The sequence below is a fragment of the Helianthus annuus genome, chromosome 3, assembly GCF_002127325.2.
Source record: "Helianthus annuus cultivar XRQ/B chromosome 3, HanXRQr2.0-SUNRISE, whole genome shotgun sequence".
In the NCBI taxonomy this organism is placed as follows: domain Eukaryota; kingdom Viridiplantae; phylum Streptophyta; class Magnoliopsida; order Asterales; family Asteraceae; genus Helianthus; species Helianthus annuus.
This window is the reverse complement of record NC_035435.2, coordinates 138,641,514-138,659,019: the sequence shown is the minus strand read 5'-3', so window position 1 is coordinate 138,659,019 and position 17,506 is coordinate 138,641,514. Positions and strand designations below refer to the sequence as shown.

The 17,506-nt window shown below is 36.4% G+C and overlaps 4 protein-coding genes across 7 annotated transcripts; 1 reads left to right on the top strand and 3 right to left on the bottom strand.

Moving 5' to 3' along the window:
- Positions 1–903: 903 nt before the first annotated feature.
- Positions 904–5,885, bottom strand: LOC110929506 (nicotinamide/nicotinic acid mononucleotide adenylyltransferase). 4 transcript variants are annotated; one of them, XM_022172660.2, is made up of 12 exons: positions 5,660–5,885; positions 5,343–5,437; positions 5,177–5,241; positions 4,636–4,764; positions 4,392–4,465; positions 4,018–4,103; positions 3,626–3,760; positions 2,620–2,704; positions 2,276–2,355; positions 1,887–1,988; positions 1,291–1,349; positions 904–1,207 (listed from the first exon to the last, which is right to left on the bottom strand). In XM_022172660.2, the coding sequence occupies exons 4-12, from the start codon at positions 4,722–4,724 to the stop codon at positions 1,108–1,110; spliced, it is 810 nt and encodes a 269-aa protein (XP_022028352.1). In that variant the 5' UTR covers positions 4,725–4,764; positions 5,177–5,241; positions 5,343–5,437; positions 5,660–5,885; the 3' UTR covers positions 904–1,107. The 4 variants fall into 4 exon arrangements, with proteins under 4 accessions (XP_022028352.1, XP_022028353.1, XP_022028354.1 ...); XM_022172661.2 differs by having other exon boundaries at positions 4,636–4,727; XM_022172662.2 differs by having other exon boundaries at positions 5,343–5,424.
- Positions 5,886–6,406: 521 nt separating this feature from the next.
- LOC110931931 (protein FAR1-RELATED SEQUENCE 5-like) lies at positions 6,407–10,237 on the top strand. The gene is made up of 5 exons (XM_022175301.2): positions 6,407–6,440; positions 7,535–8,345; positions 8,454–8,712; positions 8,824–9,387; positions 9,479–10,237. The coding sequence occupies exons 1-5, from the start codon at positions 6,407–6,409 to the stop codon at positions 10,235–10,237; spliced, it is 2,427 nt and encodes an 808-aa protein (XP_022030993.2).
- Positions 10,238–11,471: 1,234 nt separating this feature from the next.
- On the bottom strand, positions 11,472–12,643 carry LOC118490700. The gene is made up of 2 exons (XM_035988513.1): positions 12,570–12,643; positions 11,472–11,984 (listed from the first exon to the last, which is right to left on the bottom strand). Exons 1-2 carry the CDS (start codon positions 12,603–12,605, stop codon positions 11,574–11,576), a joined length of 447 nt encoding a protein of 148 aa, XP_035844406.1. The 5' UTR covers positions 12,606–12,643; the 3' UTR covers positions 11,472–11,573.
- Positions 12,644–14,851: 2,208 nt separating this feature from the next.
- LOC118490514 lies at positions 14,852–16,281 on the bottom strand. The gene is made up of 2 exons (XM_035988189.1): positions 15,679–16,281; positions 14,852–15,262 (listed from the first exon to the last, which is right to left on the bottom strand). The coding sequence occupies exons 1-2, from the start codon at positions 16,279–16,281 to the stop codon at positions 14,852–14,854; spliced, it is 1,014 nt and encodes a 337-aa protein (XP_035844082.1).
- Positions 16,282–17,506: the final 1,225 nt, after the last annotated feature.

Sequence of the window (17,506 nt, the reverse complement as noted above, 5' to 3'; positions counted from 1 at the left end):
TTTTTACCTCAATTGGAATTCACTTCCATACGAAGGTTAAACTTATACATGATGCATATTTACATATACATATATTATAAGGTTATCTAACCATTAAACAGCATCATCACTGCGATAGGCCGGTTGGCGCATGGTCGTCAGACAAGTTGTGGGTTAAATCGGGTTAAACCGATTTAGCGAGCATGTAGGTCAAAACACAATATTATAAATATTGCAAATTGTTGTGGTTCAAAACTTCCAGTAAACTAATATAAGATTTTCATAAGTATCAAAATTGAGTCTAATTAAAAACCCCAAATTGACTTTTAACAGTAACAACCTAATTCGCAAATGTGTTTTTAACCCTAAATGAAGCACTCGACAAAACTGATATCGAACTAACAGAGCAGCTTTACGGTCAGCAAACTGATGGAACACAGGGTTTATTGAAATCTGAGGTACATCATCGGCCACGAAGAAGGATTTTGACTTATAAAGTCAAAATTATACTTCGATTAGAACAGAGGAATGATACCACCCCTAAAAAGTAAAAACCATATCCTCTGAGATGGCCTCATCTTGTCTACAAACCCTAATGCTCAGACGCACACGTCGTCATCGCAGTCGCCAACAAAACACGGCTTGGCTCCCCCCATCATCGCCGGCTTAAACCCTTAACACAAGGACAGAGAAGGAAACTCACCAGAACAGGGCTGTTGGTCAGAACATGACCATTGCCGCCAAACACAGATCTGAGTTCATCAGACGGTCGGCGCATGGTCTCCGGGAGCCTGCCACCCCCACCCATCGATGCCCCTTTCTTTTCTCCTCTCTCTTTATCACGTGGCCCAATGTTAGGGTACACGTGGCCCAACGACCGCGAGTACTGTAGCTACGGTCGACAGAAATTGTGTAATGTGTATATATAGTAATGATGTTCATGATCTGTTTATTTAAAATTTAATAATTTTATTATACTACACAGTTACAATACATGGTTTATCAATAACAAAATCGAAACCGAACCTAACACAACTTCTATAGAACACAATAAAGTGGTGTATTTATTCATCACAGAAATATTTGAATTATTCAAAGGAATATAACCACCTAGCAAGCTTCATCCAGTCAAGTTGCAGCGTTGGTATAAAGTCGGTTTCGTTTAATATAATCGATAACTTCATCTGACGTCAGATATTTTACCGACAAACCCCGTGAAATGCAATCTCTGTGATTACATAAACAAACATAATTAAGCCTCGTGTTAGAGCTAGATTTTAAGAAGAGCATAGCAACTTGATGACTGGCTACCTTACTATAGTTGAACTGATACGGTTCGGTACTATTTCATTCACCACTTCAATATTACTCTGCAAGATTCATACAAGTATGTTAGATACCGGAAATCGAAAGCAATAATTTGATAGAATTAACGATTAAGTCGGCCCGAGATTCGAGAAGGGCGATTCTCCGATTACAAGTAAAACTCGGATAAACATATAACAAGAAAAGAGTTAAAACGCATAAAACTGATTATCTAAGCTAAACTTTAGTTGGGAACGGTTACTATCTCTTCCTAATTTCTTGGGATGGTTGAAACTGTTGCTGCTTCCAGAGCAGGTTCGTATCAAAGTATCTTAATGGTGATCTCAAATGGTAAAGCGTCAAATAACTAGAAACCAAAGAAGCTGTTTTTTGGCCTTTGATGAGCGGACAAAAGGAGTGAACGGTCCCGAATAGAGAGAGATTTCAGTCATTAATAAAAATATGATCCAACGGCTAAAAGGTAGTTCAGCTGGTTTCTTTTATTTATTGGTTCTAATCTGAGGCATTTCCTATATCGAAATGATCAAATTTATCACACAAAAACTATATAAATGAGTTGTGAAAAATTGTGGTTGGTTTACCTTGTATTCTGTCAAGATTTCATCACTTGAGATGATTTTTTCAATGTCTTGACCTTCTCTGCGGATACAAACCACACCGTAATCTCTGACTATAGCCCTGACCTAAAATGAAAAATGGTCATATAAAATCATGAATTTGTAATCTCATACGGATGTGTGTCTATTATGGCAACAATGTTTGATGAAAAGTGACTATAGTTATGTTCTGATTGTTTTTAGTCCAGATAAACAGATTTAGGAAAACAGTTGTAACCGTAAGGAAACTGATTATTCCGATCAATGTAGAATTATCTAAAAATCCCCAACTTTTTAAACGAATTAACGATTATCTGATTATTTTTTTTGTGCCGTCCACCACAAAAGAGAGGGATAACCAAGAATGATTTTACCTGTTCAGGTATCCAAACTCCAGGAATGGCAAAAGATTCTAGCAGATCAGAGCCACAAACAAGCATAACCTTTAAGAATGCTACAATTGCAATGAACAAGATTAGTGTTTGTAGCAAGAGGTATTTCAACCATAAAACCTCTTCTACTCAAATTCCACTTGATTGGTACAAAACCAAAGATATAATAGTTTTGGAAAGGGCAATTTAGTTAGATTAGAGTCGGCAAACACAAAAAGATCTTAGATCAATGCCATAACAGGAAAAACAGAAGTAACGGTTCATGGTCTTGTCTAGCATACCATTAGCTATTTTGGCAACTTAAGGAACAAGCAAATCTAGCATACCATTAGGTATCAGCCCGTTATCACAAAAAAAGCTCCTGATTCTTGACAGCACAGTCAATGATCGTTGAAATGAACTTTGTTTTGCCTAAAACCAAATAAATATTTCTGCATCAATGAACATAGAAAAAAAAACAAGTGAAGACTTCATACAACAAAGTTGCCCGTTTCAAAGAAACAAACATGAAAAGTCTGTAAACGAACCGAATGTTCAGCGAACAGTTCGTGAACCGTTCGGCGGGAAGTTCGTTTATGTTCGTTCGATTAGCTTAACAAACGAACACGAACAAAAATTTTCATTCGGTTAGCTTAGCGAACGAACACGAACACAGGTCTCGTTCGTTCGACTGCGTTCGTGAACGTTCGGTAATATGTTCTATTATGTTCGTTCGTGTTCATTTGATTATATTAAAAAATAATAAATAATAAACCTTTTATCTAAACATATTGAAAACTTGAAACCCTATTTTTTTCTAAGTTAGCTAAAATTTGGACATTCTAAGACATTTTTGAGGATAATTATGTCTAAGTTGGTTAAACTTGATTCATCGTTTGGTGGTGTAGTAGACTTCTTTGTTTTGATTTATCATTTGATGGTTGTATTTAACTACTTATATCCAATGTTTAAGGATAATATTGTAATTTTTTTCAAGTTAAATGTTCGTTTGCGTTCGTTTTTATTTGCTTGCGTTCATTTGTGTTCGAGACCAGTGTTCACGAACTGTTCGTGAACAGATGAATTTCCTTAACGAACAAACATGAACATAAAGTTATGTTCGGTATGCGTTCGTGAACAGTTCACGAACATGTTAATTTCCTTAACGAACAAACACGAACATGGCCTTGTTCGTGTTCGTTTGGTTCGTTTACAGCCCTAATGAAAACCCACACGTGTTCAATAAAAAAGGATGCATTCTACTTTTAGTCCTAAAAGTACGATGATGTAAGTAACCATATTGTTAACATCAAATTCTTTTAACCGCTCAAGAATTTTTTCAATTTTTCTAACCGCTTTGTGTGCATGCGCGCGCGCGTGTGAGAGAGAGAGAGAGAGAGAGACCTCCCAGGTATCCACCATTACGAACTCAGAAGTGTTGCAAGCTAGTTGGCACATTGAGATACGGTGCTCGGCTGGTAAGAGACCCTGTGCAAAGATTAAATTTCAGCTCGTGCACTCCAATTATACAATATATGATCGTGGGAAAGCTACTAATTAATAATACATACACATATATCACAGAGATACAAGGCATGGACAGTAGATTTAATCTAATTTGATAATTATGATTAATGAGTACGAATAATTCCATCAAGAAGCAAAATAAACTTTCCCATTCATTTTAAATGTCTTAAACTTCTTTTTCGGGTGTGAAGAATGTAACGCTGCAGGAAATCAGATACCTTTTTCTTGTATGCATCATTTACAGGTGACATATAACCTCCGACAACGTGAAACCCTTTGGAGTTAAGTGCATCCCTTGCCAATTCTAAGTGCAAACAAGACATAAGATTAGTATATATCCAAATTATATTGAGCTGCACTTATGAAACCATAAATGTATAATTCCAATTTCCTAAAACTTTAAATCACCATAGTTTATTCACTTGCATTGTAAAATTAAAAACTGATAAATGCATATATGTCATGTAATAAAAAAAATTCCTCTCAACTCTTATATGAAAAAAAAACGTGCAGCTGTTTGGATGTTACCTAGGCTCATTTCTCAAACACGACAACAAACAGATCACAAAAACTAGCAACCAGGAACACATACCAAAAAGGCGTAAATGCATGAAAGTAGGAGGATTGAAGCTTCCAGTTGATACCAATACTACATGCATTTTTCCCCTGCAAAAGTGAGATAAAAGATGAAAAAATATTCCTGCGCTGCCATTATACAGACAAGAACAATTCACGGTCCAATATTCAAATTTTGACTTAAGCTTAACTATTTATTCTAATCTGTATCGACAGTTTTCCGCTCTGTGAACGTGAGCTGCAGAGGTGGTAAAACTTACTTTGTGTCAGAATCTGATGAGCCATCTTCATTCACGGACTCTAACGATAACTCGTCCATTAACTTATCGAGCGGCAAAGCAGCATCCATTTACTGTTTTACATAAACTTAAATTCTTATTTCCTGGTATCTGACAAAAGAAAGACAATTCACTTTTGAATTGATCATTAAACCTTGCACAATTGGAATCAGATAATGAGGTAATCAGTTAATTGTTATGTAACTTTAAACTTATCTCACTAATCAACTACAATAATTCTTCTAATTTGAATATTTCAACCTTAGATAACAGTAAAAAGTCATATACAAAGTCCACCAAGCACTCAAATTACCAAGATTATACGCGCATCCAAACACCCTATGAGGTATTTTCTTTCCTTCTACAGTTAATACGTCTCGTTTTCAAGCCGGAATCACACCAAACATAACTAAAGAGATATGAATATGTTCAACAAAGATTGGAATCAAAGTATGACATTTTAACACAAGCAATAATCAACATAAGCAATAAGCAACGAAACTTGAGGAATGATTGTGTGTACCTAGTGTAGGTAATGAGAATCGTTAGCAGCGTTAATGTCGTTGAAACCTATGTGGATTGTAACACCTGAAAATAGAAAAAAAAAAAAAACAAATTGAAGCATAATTGCAATTGATAAATAGAAAACAAAATCGAACAAACACATTGCGATAGTCGAAGCATGTTACCTGTGGAAAATTGAATAGCAGAATAATTTGTAGTGAGAGAGAGAGAGAGAGAGAGCGCTTGGAGATATTTGAATAGAAAACCCTGGAATTCAAATCTGCGTAAAATTCACGAAACATTGAAACAACAACAGTTTCTGGCTTAATAAAATATCAAATCTTTTTTTTTTTTTCTTTTCTTGAAATGATCTAAGCCCGTGTATTGACGTTAGACTTTTCAGCAAAATTCAAATAAAATGACGGATATGCCCTTCTTAAACAAAAAGGGCCTAAACTAAACCTGCAACTTTTCATACAGGACAGGAGTGCTGAAGGTTTACCAGATGCAAAGGGATTGACTGACGGTGTCGAATGCTCTGTTACACGATCCTCTCAGCGACGAACGGTGCCGGAAATACGATCTGACTGTGGTTCCGGCTTCAATCGGCGACTGATGCAGATGGTGGTTGGAGGACGGTTCAACGGGTGGGGTGGGCGGCGAGGAGAGGATGCCTTGGCTGCAGACGTCAAACTGATGCTGCCGAAAAGGGTGAGTATTAAAAGATTTAAGAAGTTGGTTTTGGATGTGGATGCGAAGTGAAGTGTAACTAGAATTTTTGACCCGCCGCGCGTTGCGGCGGCTTCAAAACCTAAAGTAACTTGAATTTGTACCGCCAAATGTCATACCTGACTCGTTTCTGAACATAACTTACGTCAAATCGTAGACCAACTAAAACATACATAATATAAGCACGAAGAGTAGGAGTTGTGTGGAAAGTCCTATTTTCCTAGAAAGTCTAGGAAGCAATAGTATAGTGACATGTGGCAGGGATGTATTTTAACTAGAAGGGCAAACATGTAATTGCATATATTTTTTTTATTTTTGGTAATTATCTCAATTTATATATTTTTGCATGTTTCGTTTTGTAACTGATTTCTATGCATCAAATTCGGGATTGTAGTTTCTTTTCAATCCAAATCTATTCCAAATTCCACGAACACGAAACACACATCTATATATTATAATCCGATCATCCTATTATTCATCAGCAAAGTTCTTATTCTATATTTTTTAAGTCTGAAAGATCATGGCTTCGAACACCCTCGCTGATGTTGCAGATGGTAATTGCAGTTACCTTTTTAGCATTTTTGTATTGTTTTACTATAACCTTTATTCAAAATATTCAGATTGTTCTTGATGCTGTGTTTTAACAGCAGAGTTGTCGAGCTGTATTAAGTACATAAAGATTACACATTGTTTTCATAACCTTGATGATGTGTTTTAACAGCAGAGGTCACCTTGTTAAAATCCACAGTTTTTTTTTTTTACGAGCAAGACCATCAAGCTTTGTTGTTGGTGATGTGTTTTAACAGTTATACAGATTCTTATTTGTCTGTGTTTTAACCGTATTGTGTTTAACAAGTTTCCTGTTGCAACAGATATTGAGGTTGTAGTCAACCTTTTATATAAATCATGTTAATGTTGTCTGTTAAATAGTGTTGTGTTTTAACAGTTATTGAGCCTGAAGACAATTTTTTTTTAATGTTCCAGAGTGGATGTTGTGTTTTAAAAGTAATGTGTTTTACTAGTTATGTGTTCTATTTTAGTTTCTTATTGAATGATGTGTTCTAAATTGACTGTGTTTTACTAGTTATGTGTTCTAATGTAGTTTCTTATTGAATGATGTGTTCTAAATGTACTGTGTTTTACTAGTTACGTGTTATTATTGGATGTTGTGTTTTAAAAGTAATGTGTTTTACTAGTTATGAGTTCTTTTTTGTAGTTTCTTATTAAATGATGTGTTTTTTAACTGTAATGTGTTTTACCAATTACTTGTTTCAACAGATGCTGAGGTTGTGCCAAACCATCATCATGTTATTGGTGTTGTGTTTTAACAGTCATACATGTTCAGGGTGTTTTTGTTCATTGTTTCACATGAGTTGGATGATGGTTTGTAGTATGAAGGTCACCCCTTTTTTTACATAGTTGAATGTTGTGTTTTAAATTCCATAGTTGCAGTTTTTTGTTCATGTTTATTTTAAACTCTTTATGTGTAAACATCAGTTTGTTATATGTGATGTGTTTTCAACAGTTGTTGAGTTTGATGTGAATGTTTTTTTATAGGTTCACCTCTTATCATTGAATCGCTGTTTTTTAAGTTGCGTTATGTTTGGTTAGTTATGTGTTTTATACCCTTTTTTGTCATGTCTTGTAGATGCACCTAATTACCAATTACGTGGTGTTGAACAAGTTTCTCCAAACACCGAAACGAAGAGATATATTCCGGATTCACCCTCTTCGTTGACGCCAGCAGAGGGAATGTTATTCGACACAGTTGATGACGCGTATAACTTTTATAAAACTTACGCAGAAGCGGGAGGTTGGACTGTAAGGAAGGGCACACAGCACGAGAACCGTGGTATTGTTATAAACAAGTACTTTTTCTGTTCAAAGGAGGGTCAAAAAGACTTTCGACCAGTTGATACTTTAGTAGATCAGCCGTCCGATAGGTGGGTACGTAGGGTACCATCAAAAAGGACCGGATGCCAGGCTGCGATCAGAATAAAACTTACCGATGCTAAGAAGTATTTGCTTTATCATTTTATAGAGGCGCACAACCACGATTTTGTGCATGAAGAAGATTTACATCTTCTCAAGGAAAACAGGGGTATTAATCGTGCACACGAAGAGATGATAAACAAGATGTCACATCTCAACATCGGGCCTGTTCGTGCATTTAACATTATGAAGGAAGTGTATGGTGGGTTCGACAAAGTCGGTGCTACCAAAGTCGATTTTAAAAATTTCAAGAAGGAGTTAAATCTTTTTATCGGAGAGTTTGATGCGGAAATGTTTGTCAAGCGTTTGATGAGAAAAAAGGAGTTTTTACCGAACTTCTCTTGTGAATATGAAACCACAGACGAAGGTGTGTTGAAGTGCATTTTTTGGGCCGACGAGGATATGAAGAGAAATTATTATATGTTTGGGGACGTTATATCATTTGATGCTACATACAAGCGTAACAAGTAACTATGAGTTTATTTTTTTTACATATTTATTGTGTTTTAAATCTTACTGTATTATAAATACATCATGATTTGTTTTTTCATCGCTGATTGTGTGTTTTTTTAAAGGTATAACATGATGTTTGTCCCTTTTACTGGGATTGATAATCATAATAGGAACGTGACACTTGGTGCTGCAATTCTCGGTTCGGAAACGGCAGAGACGTATAGCTGGTTACTTAGGGCGATCAAGAACGCATACGGGTACGCGCCTCCTGTAATCGTTACTGACCAAGACCCTGCGATGAAAAGGGCTATAGCTGATGTTTGGCCTGAGTCGAGGCATCGGTTATGTATGTGGCATATCATGGATAAACTCACTACAAAGGTATGGGTTTTATATGGCAGGGTTTTATTTTTTTTTTATTTTTTGTGTGATTTGTTCTGTGTTTTAAAATTTTTTTTTTTTTGTCATTCACGATACAATGTGCCATTTTAGGTTGGGGCTGCCTTATGTTCAAATACAGATTTCAGGAAAAGATTGTCTGCAGTTGTTTGGACTGATTCTCTATTGCCCGAAGCTTTTGAGGCTGAATGGGCCGCTATTATTCATGATTTCGGGTTAACCGACCATGAATGGCTGACGTATATATATGGGCTACGTGAATCATGGATTCCAGCTTACTATCGTGAAGAAGAAATGTCTGGTCTTATGCGGACATCATCTAGGTCCGAAAGCGAGAACCACTTTTTTGGAAAAATTAGCAATCCAAAGTGCACGTTGGTTGAATTTCTTAGCCACTTTGATACGGCTATTGAAGCGCAAAGGCATGAGCACCGAAAAAACGATCATGACACTCGATACACCAACCCTGGAGAGTGGAGTGATTTTGTTCTCGAGAAGCAAGCAGCTCAAATATATACTAGAACTTTATTTTTTGATGTTCAACTCGAGATTCAACATGCTATTCATCGTTGTGCGAGTGTCAGATTAGATCACGTCGGTGATTTCATTAAGTTTTTTATAAAGGATCTCGATCAGCCATGTTCTTCGTACTTTGAGGTGATTGTTTATTTTTTCTTTATGTGGTCTTATTTTTTGTCTATTATTTATTTTTTTATGAACTGTGTTTTATTGATATTAAATGTTACAGGTTATGATACGCGAGGAGGATGTTACTGTTAAGTGTACATGCAACAGGTTTGAGCAGTTTGGGCTGTTTTGTAGTCACATTTTTTGCGTGTTACGGATTCTTGATATAAGGGAGTTTCCTAAACAATATATATTGAGGCGTTGGACGCGTGAAGCTGTTCCAAATAGTTCCCCCGGGTCCATTCTTACGGATGGTGGAAATCCAGATCGTAGTGACGAGGTTAACCGGTGTGTTCGGGAGATTAGTCACGCAACGGAGTATGTCGTTAACAAGCTGATTTCAAATTTTGATAAGTTGTCTGATTTTCGAGACCATATCAAGCAGTTTATGTCAGCCGCGGATGAAGCTCAAATAAATGCACCTCCCAAGACACGACGTAACCGATTTGCTGAACTGCTAGGAGTTGCTCCAGAGAGCACGACCACTATCCGTGTTCCAGTTGGTACCAGGTTCAAGGGCTGTGGTTCTCATAAACGCCTTAAATCTCAAAAGGAGCGAGCCGTAAGTCAGTCTGGAAGTAAACTTCGTCAATGTTCATTATGTAAAAAATACGGTCATAACAGAGTAACGTGCTGGAAATACAACGTGGCTGGGGCTGAGGCAGGTTCTTCGCGGAATGCTGGTGGTAATGAAGACACAATTCCTGAAGGAGATGCTGCTATGGTTGTTCAAGGTGATGGTACTGGTTTGAACGATGATGATGATGTGTTTTACACATCTGGAAACGATGCAGATATGGACGATGAGGAGATGGCATAGTAGGATCTTTTTTTATCAATATTTTTCTAAGTACTTTGCTGAACTATCCGTTTTTTAGTTTTATTTTTTTATCGTATGTTTGTGTTGAGATTTGGTTTTGGTGATTTTAAGACTGATTTGTATTCGACATTTTATGAAAATAGTTGCTTTTGTGTTTTAGTTTTAAGCTCTTTATGTAGTAGCCATATCTGTTTTACGGGATTCTGGATTTGTTCGTGGGTTTGGCATATTTGTTTACTTCGTTAAAAATGTGTTTTAAACTTGTTTTAGTCCATAAAGTGCAGTTTTCAACTGTGTCTTAAGTACTCACTTTGTTCCAGAGTAACGAGCATACTTTTTAAATGTTAATGTGTTTTAGTAGCCATATGTGTTTTAGCATACTATAAATGTTAAATGTTAACTTTGTTCCAGACAAAACACAAGCCTTTTAAATGTTAATGTGTTTTAACATTTTTAATTTGGATTATGTTCCTTAGAATCCATCCGCCTGTTATACGTAATGTGTTTTCACAGATATTCGAACCTGAAGTCATTCTTTTGTATACTTGAAGGTTTTTTCAACTATTTAGTTTATGTTATTGATGTTAAAGTGCGTTAACTTGTTTTAATGTATGTTTTCACAGATACTCGAATCTGAAGTCAATCCTTTGTATACTTGAAGGTTGTTGTAAACTATTTAGTTTTTGTATTTGATATTTAAAGTGTTTTAACTTCGTTTTAAGGCATAGACACTTGATGATATAGATAGGTTGCTTACCAGATTTCATTATTGGCACTAAGTATGTAGACTGTGTTTTAAGGGGTCACACAACTGTAACAATGCCTTTTCCAGACAAACCATCAGCCTCTTTAAATGTTAATGTGTTTTAACAATTTTAATTTGGCTTATATTCCTTAGGATCCATCAGCCTGTTATATGTAATGTGTTTTCACAGATATTCGAAGTTGAAGTCAATCTTTTTAATACTTGAAGGTTTTTGTAAACTCTTTAGTTTCTGTATTGATATTAATGTGTTTTAAGTTTGTTTTAAGGTATAGATGCTTGATGACATAGATAGGTTGGTTCCCAGATCACATTATTGGCACTGTGTTTTAAGTATCTAGACTGTGTTTTAATAGGTCATAGCACTGTATATCTTTTGTAGATTGAAACAAAGTAATAATATAGCCACAAATTCACAAGGTTCAAGAGGTTCAAAGTTAACATATTTGTACTTGTTAAAGTCATTGAGATAACTGAACAAAACAAACTAACTGGGTTTTAAGAAAATCAGTGCACAATACGTCAACAAACTACCGCTAACAAAGTTTTTTTTCGAGAACATGTCATTTTAAGCTAGTTATCCAATCTTGCAAGGATTGTGTCATAGGCTTTTGATTCTAGCCTCTTTTTTTCATCCGCCGACAACTTGTTATATTTAGCAACCTCGGCTTTAACAAAACCTCTGTACTCGTTTCCTTCACTTAGGAGCATCTTCGTAATGTACTTACGCCGGAGATCATCAATCTCTTTGCTCTGCTTGTATGAAATCTCACCCGCATCAGTGCACTCATTTGAGAATCCGCATTCCCAACCTTTTCCAGATACGCCCTTGTATGTTTCCATATGGCGCATCAGGAAGACGCCACAATCGATTACATTATTTTTTGTACGCCATGGCATTTCCAATCGTACCGGCTCAACCTTATCGATCACCCCGCCCGCCGGATGCCCATTTTTTTCCAAGTACACCGATAAAGCATCACGCTGCACGATAAACAGTTTAAATCAGCGCTTGTGTTTTAAGCTGAATGCATTAAAATGATCAACGTAATTAACAAAGAGATAAATTTAAAGTTCTGACTCAGTGTGTTTTAAGCTCTTAATACCGTTATTATGTATAGGCACAATACTGTAGTAAAGTAATAAAGTAATACACATGTAGAGGCACAATACAACGTAGAATTAAGTAACAGTGTGTTTTAATTTAATATTTATATGTTATTATGTTCTACACTGTGTTTTAAAGATTCACTAGTGCTGCTAACGTATCATTCATTTTATCAAGTGTGTTTTAGCACACTAAACTTATAATTATCATGAAGTGGGTTTTAACACATTAAGTAACAGTTTAAGTAACATTTTAATGTGTTTTAACACATTAAACTTATAATATCATCATTTAGAGTCATTTTATTATCACATGTGTTTTAACATCAAACCTTATTCATATATATTTTGTAAACATTTTTTTTGCAGTTTTTAATTTTTGTGTTTATAAAAAATTGTAATCCAAATGACATGCATTTATATAACACAGGGCTTTTGTATTTTATATATAGACGGGCGTACCAATTTTTCCGGCCTTTTTTTGTATTTCGCTTGCATTGAGACATCCTTAGCGCTGTTGTCCAAAACTTCTACCTTCATGTCCATTAAATTAAAGCATACACAATAGAAATGAGCTTCGTGTAAGACTGGTACAAAGATGAGGGCATGTTCAGGTATCTTTTTGACATCAGCTGAAACTAAAACCGGTTCCATGTTGTCTCCGAACGTTTTTGCTCTTGATTTTGCATTTTTAATGTAGTCGTCTTCATTCTGCATTTCAAATTAATCGTGTTAAACAATATTACTAAAGTTGACAACTTAAATTGCAATTCCAATATGATCAGCCTTACCAACATATTGACTGAACAGAACAGGCGTGCGATGCTCCCCTTTAGCCTGAATTTTTCTTCGTAATTCAACAAATCCGCCCACGCGCTTATTACCAATATGTGCACCTCGATTCCCGGCAATAATGATTCGAGCGGAGATCTCATCACCGGCACTCCTTTCTTAGTTCTGAAGACAACATCCCTAATGTATACAAATGTGTTTTATTAAATGTTTTACAATTTATTCATCAGAATCAGTTTCAAACTGTTGTGAGTATATCGGTGCATTACTATTTTTTCGAATACAATATTAATGTGTTTTACCAAAACAGATGTGTTTTAACATACCACATTGAACCCCAGGCTGAAAACATGTATGAGCTGACGGAGAGCTCAGCGTTTTCAAGCTTTGCCTTAATCGACACTGCCCGCTTCACGTAAGGTGACCTTAGAGCATCGGTCAACTCTGTTTGTCTTTCCGGTCTTATTTTCGGCTTTCCAAGGTCCAGATCGTGTATTAGCCGCCCACGTCTAATTGTATATTCGTACTCTTCCTGTGTTTTCTGGGAGATTGGTGTGACGGCGAGTGCGGTCTTCTCCATTTCTTCAACCTGAGTCTTCTGTGCGGGCGGCTCAATTACTGCAAGCTGAGTCGTCTGCGTGGTTGTCTTGTCAACCGTCTTGCATACCTCTTCGGCCAATGAAGGTGTCCACTGCGACAACTGTGACATATCCAAATTCTCCTTATTTGCCTCTTTTTCCGGTGTTTTATCATCAGGAGTTTGTGGTTGTTCGGTTGTCGTACACGTTGATCCGACCTTTTTCAACTTATCTGTCCACAATTTGTGTACTTCTTTGATTTTTTCACTTTGGGGGTACAATTGGAAACCTTCTGTAAAAGTGTCGGTTATCCTTTTTACACATTCGTCGAATTGATTCAAGAAAACCTCCAACATTCCCGCATGTACCTGAATTACATCATACACACTTTATCATATTCTTATTTCTCCAATTATGCAACGTGTTTTTACCAGGTTATAATGTGTTTTCCCTATCAATATTTGTGGTTCTTTTTTAATTTTTTATGTTGTTTGTGTTTTACCTACCAGCAGTGTGTTTTATTAGCAAACAGAATATGTGTTTTAAATGATCAGGCTGTTAATACTTTAATGTGTTTTACCATTCGTAAAGTGGTTTACCAATCACATAAATGTGTGTTTTAACATTTAGCAGTGTGTTTTACTAATACCAAATATGGTTTAGCAGCAGTGTGTTTTAGCAATCACAAGGTGTATTAAATCAGCATTGGTGCTACTTCCAAACCCTGCACTATGTTTTTACCATTATTAAAAGTGTTTTACCTTTTTGGAAAATGTTATTCTCCAATCATTAGTTTGTTTTTTTATTATTAGTGTGTTTTTACCAAATAATTATTAAATCAGCATCAGTATTCTGTTTTTACCAAATAATTAGTGTGTTTTAATAATTCCAGTTTAAGTTTTTTGGTATTCTGAATGTGTTATTAGCAAACAGAATCTGTGTTTTAAATGATAAGGCTGTTAATACTTTAATGTGTTTTACCATTCGTAAAGTGGTTTACCAATAACATAAATGTGTGTTTTAACATTTAGCAGTGTGTTTTACTAATACCAAATATGGTTTTTAGGTAGTATGATTGTGTGGTTTAAGATGTTAAGTGTAAATAATTGGAAAATTAAAAGATTACCTCGTCGCTTTGTGTCGCTGGTGTCGATCCATATTGAGATGCCATAGATGAGCTAATTCCCGGCTGACTTTGTTGTGTTTGTCCCCACTCGCCGGTTTCTCGGTAGTATCTTTCTATATCGGATGTATCTATAATAGGCACTCGTTCCTGGCCAGCTTCTTCATTCATGCAATCGGCGAAATCGGTTTGGAAACCCGCATTAACCGGTATTTCTTCTACAACACGCGCATTTTCCGGACCACTTTCATTTAAAATTTTCTTCTTCCCAGCCTCTCCGGCTTTCGGCAGCTTCTTTTCAGTCTGTTTTTTTTGTTCGGTGACGGTGAGACCGGAGGTTTACCATGTGCTTTACCGGCCGGCTTTACGAATGTTTTTTTCTTTTTTTCCGGAACACACTTGGTAATGTGTTTTTCAGCCTTCGGTTCATCTTTTTTCTTTGTTTTCACTACTTCTGCTTCGATGTCATCATCACTCTTTTTTGCAAATGGATACCTTTGTTCCGGTTGCAACTCGTACTCTTCCACTAAGATTTGATCTAATCTGACCGAGTCCAACTTTATGCTCACTGCCTCGATATCGTCATCATTGATATCTTCGATGAGATGCGCTGCTCTTTGTTCACCTTCTTTGTATATCTTCTGGTCACGTATCAACGCAGCCTGTAAAAAACCAAATAACGAAACTAACGTCAGATGTGTTTTAAAGGTTTGGTATACTCCAGGTTGTGTTACATCACCTATAATACTGTTTAACTATTCTTAGAATGTGTGTTGATGGTTTTTATATACATAATGGTCTTCAAAATAAGTTTTGAGTCTATCGGTGCATTTCTATTTTTTCGAATACAACATTAATGTGTTTTACCAAAACAGATGTGTTTTAAAGGTTTGGTATACTTCAGGTTGTGTTATATCACCTATAATACTGTTTAACTATTATTAGAATGTGTGTTGATGGTTTTTATATACATACTGTGTTTTACCAGAACAGATGTGTTTTTACCAAAACAGATGTGTTTTAAAGCACATTACTCTTTGTTTTATATTAGGAAATTACATATCTATTTAGAACATACCACTAGCAATGGCATTGGTCCAAGGAAGGGCTCCTTTGGTGTCCATGCTTCCACCGTTCGATCCAGACACCTGATCATGTACTCACACCAGTTAAAACTTTTGATATCCTTCCCTCGATGCAATGCTGGTAAAAACTTCATATTAATTGATGAATTCGTAGTTGTCTCTCCCAGAAGTGTGTTGTAGAACAACAAAAAGTTCAACACAAAGATCCGTCCGCTCGCTTGTTGCCCCTGCATGTATGTTTTGAACTGAACAGGCGTCAAGCGTGCAGGATCACTTTCGAATTGTGCTTTCCATTCTGCCACAACCTCGTGGAAATCAGCCCTTGCTCTCGCTACTTCCTTTATTTCTTCGTTCCCTCTCGGTACTCCGAACACATCGTGCACCAATTCCTCTGTTATTTGAATGTGGTGGCTACCGCAATTCAACACCCGTGTTTTAGTGTCGTAATTATTTACCAACCACCAACTCAGAGTTGAGGGAATCGGACCCATTCGAAAGCTAAGTATTGACCCGAAACCTATGTTTCGGACAGCCCCCCGTTGATTTTCGTTCAAAGATTCCATTAACTCCCCCATGTGTTTAAGAGCCAATCGCATAGTTAGTTTCCCATCAGCAAGTGGTATGTAATTCTTTACCGGTTGTCGCTTCTTGTGTGTTTTAGAGTCTTTGATTGATGTAGCATATGCGGGTTGTTGTGTTTTTTCAACTACTTGTTGACTCGCACCTGACCTTGTTTTTTTCCAAGGTGGGTTGTCAAAATCATCATCAGAATCGTCTATTGTCGTACCTGACAAAACACCAATATACCAAGCCGGTCAGCAAGTCAGTCTTTTAAGTATCTGAAATTTAGTCCTTAATATTAACTTTACCGTGTGCTGCTTCTTTAATCGGCTTAACCGTTTGTACAGTCGCAGCTTTCTTTTCTTCCGGTATGATTCCAGCCTCTTTGTGCTTCCTCTTCTTACCGGTTTCGTTTCCCTTTTTGTTTGTGGCGGCTGATTTAAAGCCCATAAAATTTGTTAGTACTATGCTGTTGTGTTTTAACTCATTGAACATATGGTTCCACGTTCGTTCATTTAACTTACATATGGGAATTTCACTTTTTTCGTTTGGTTCCGACTGCAACACGACATTTTTATCCATTACGTTCGGAAAGAGATGTGCAATGTCAGACAGAAGGGTACCGGCAGGCGGTTGTTGTGTGGACGATACTTTGTTGTCTATTGTTTCTTTATGTTTTTTAACACGCTCAACTGTTTGTAACAAAAATTAACACAACTTATCAGACAGGTGGCCATATAAGTTACCCACCCCCCCCCACCTTTAACTGCCACAACTAACCGTACCCTGTAAAGGTGATCCTTCTTCTGTGTCCGATTCATCCAGTATTATTGGCTTGTCCGGTGGGTTTCCGGGTACCCTTGAAAGCCATTTTCCTTTTATTCTCTCACTTTTTCTCCGTTTGACTGAAAACACATCTTTATTATTTATAAAACACATTTCTACTGCCTTATCTAATAAATTAACCTTAAAACAAACATGTTCACCGTAAACTTATGACCAAAATGACCTTAAAACACATATGCTTTACACCCACATCTAATAAAAAACCCATTAACAAAAACAGTTTTTTGGACAACACATCATTACCCTAACAGTAAAACACAGCATGCTAATACATTACAATAAAACACATTTTGTTCAAAAAGTGTACATCAAACCTATTTTTAATACGAATAAAGCACTTACAGGCTGACAGTAAAACACATCTGCACTGTTCAAGTAAAAGGCTGACATTAAAACACATTTTCGGTACCCTAA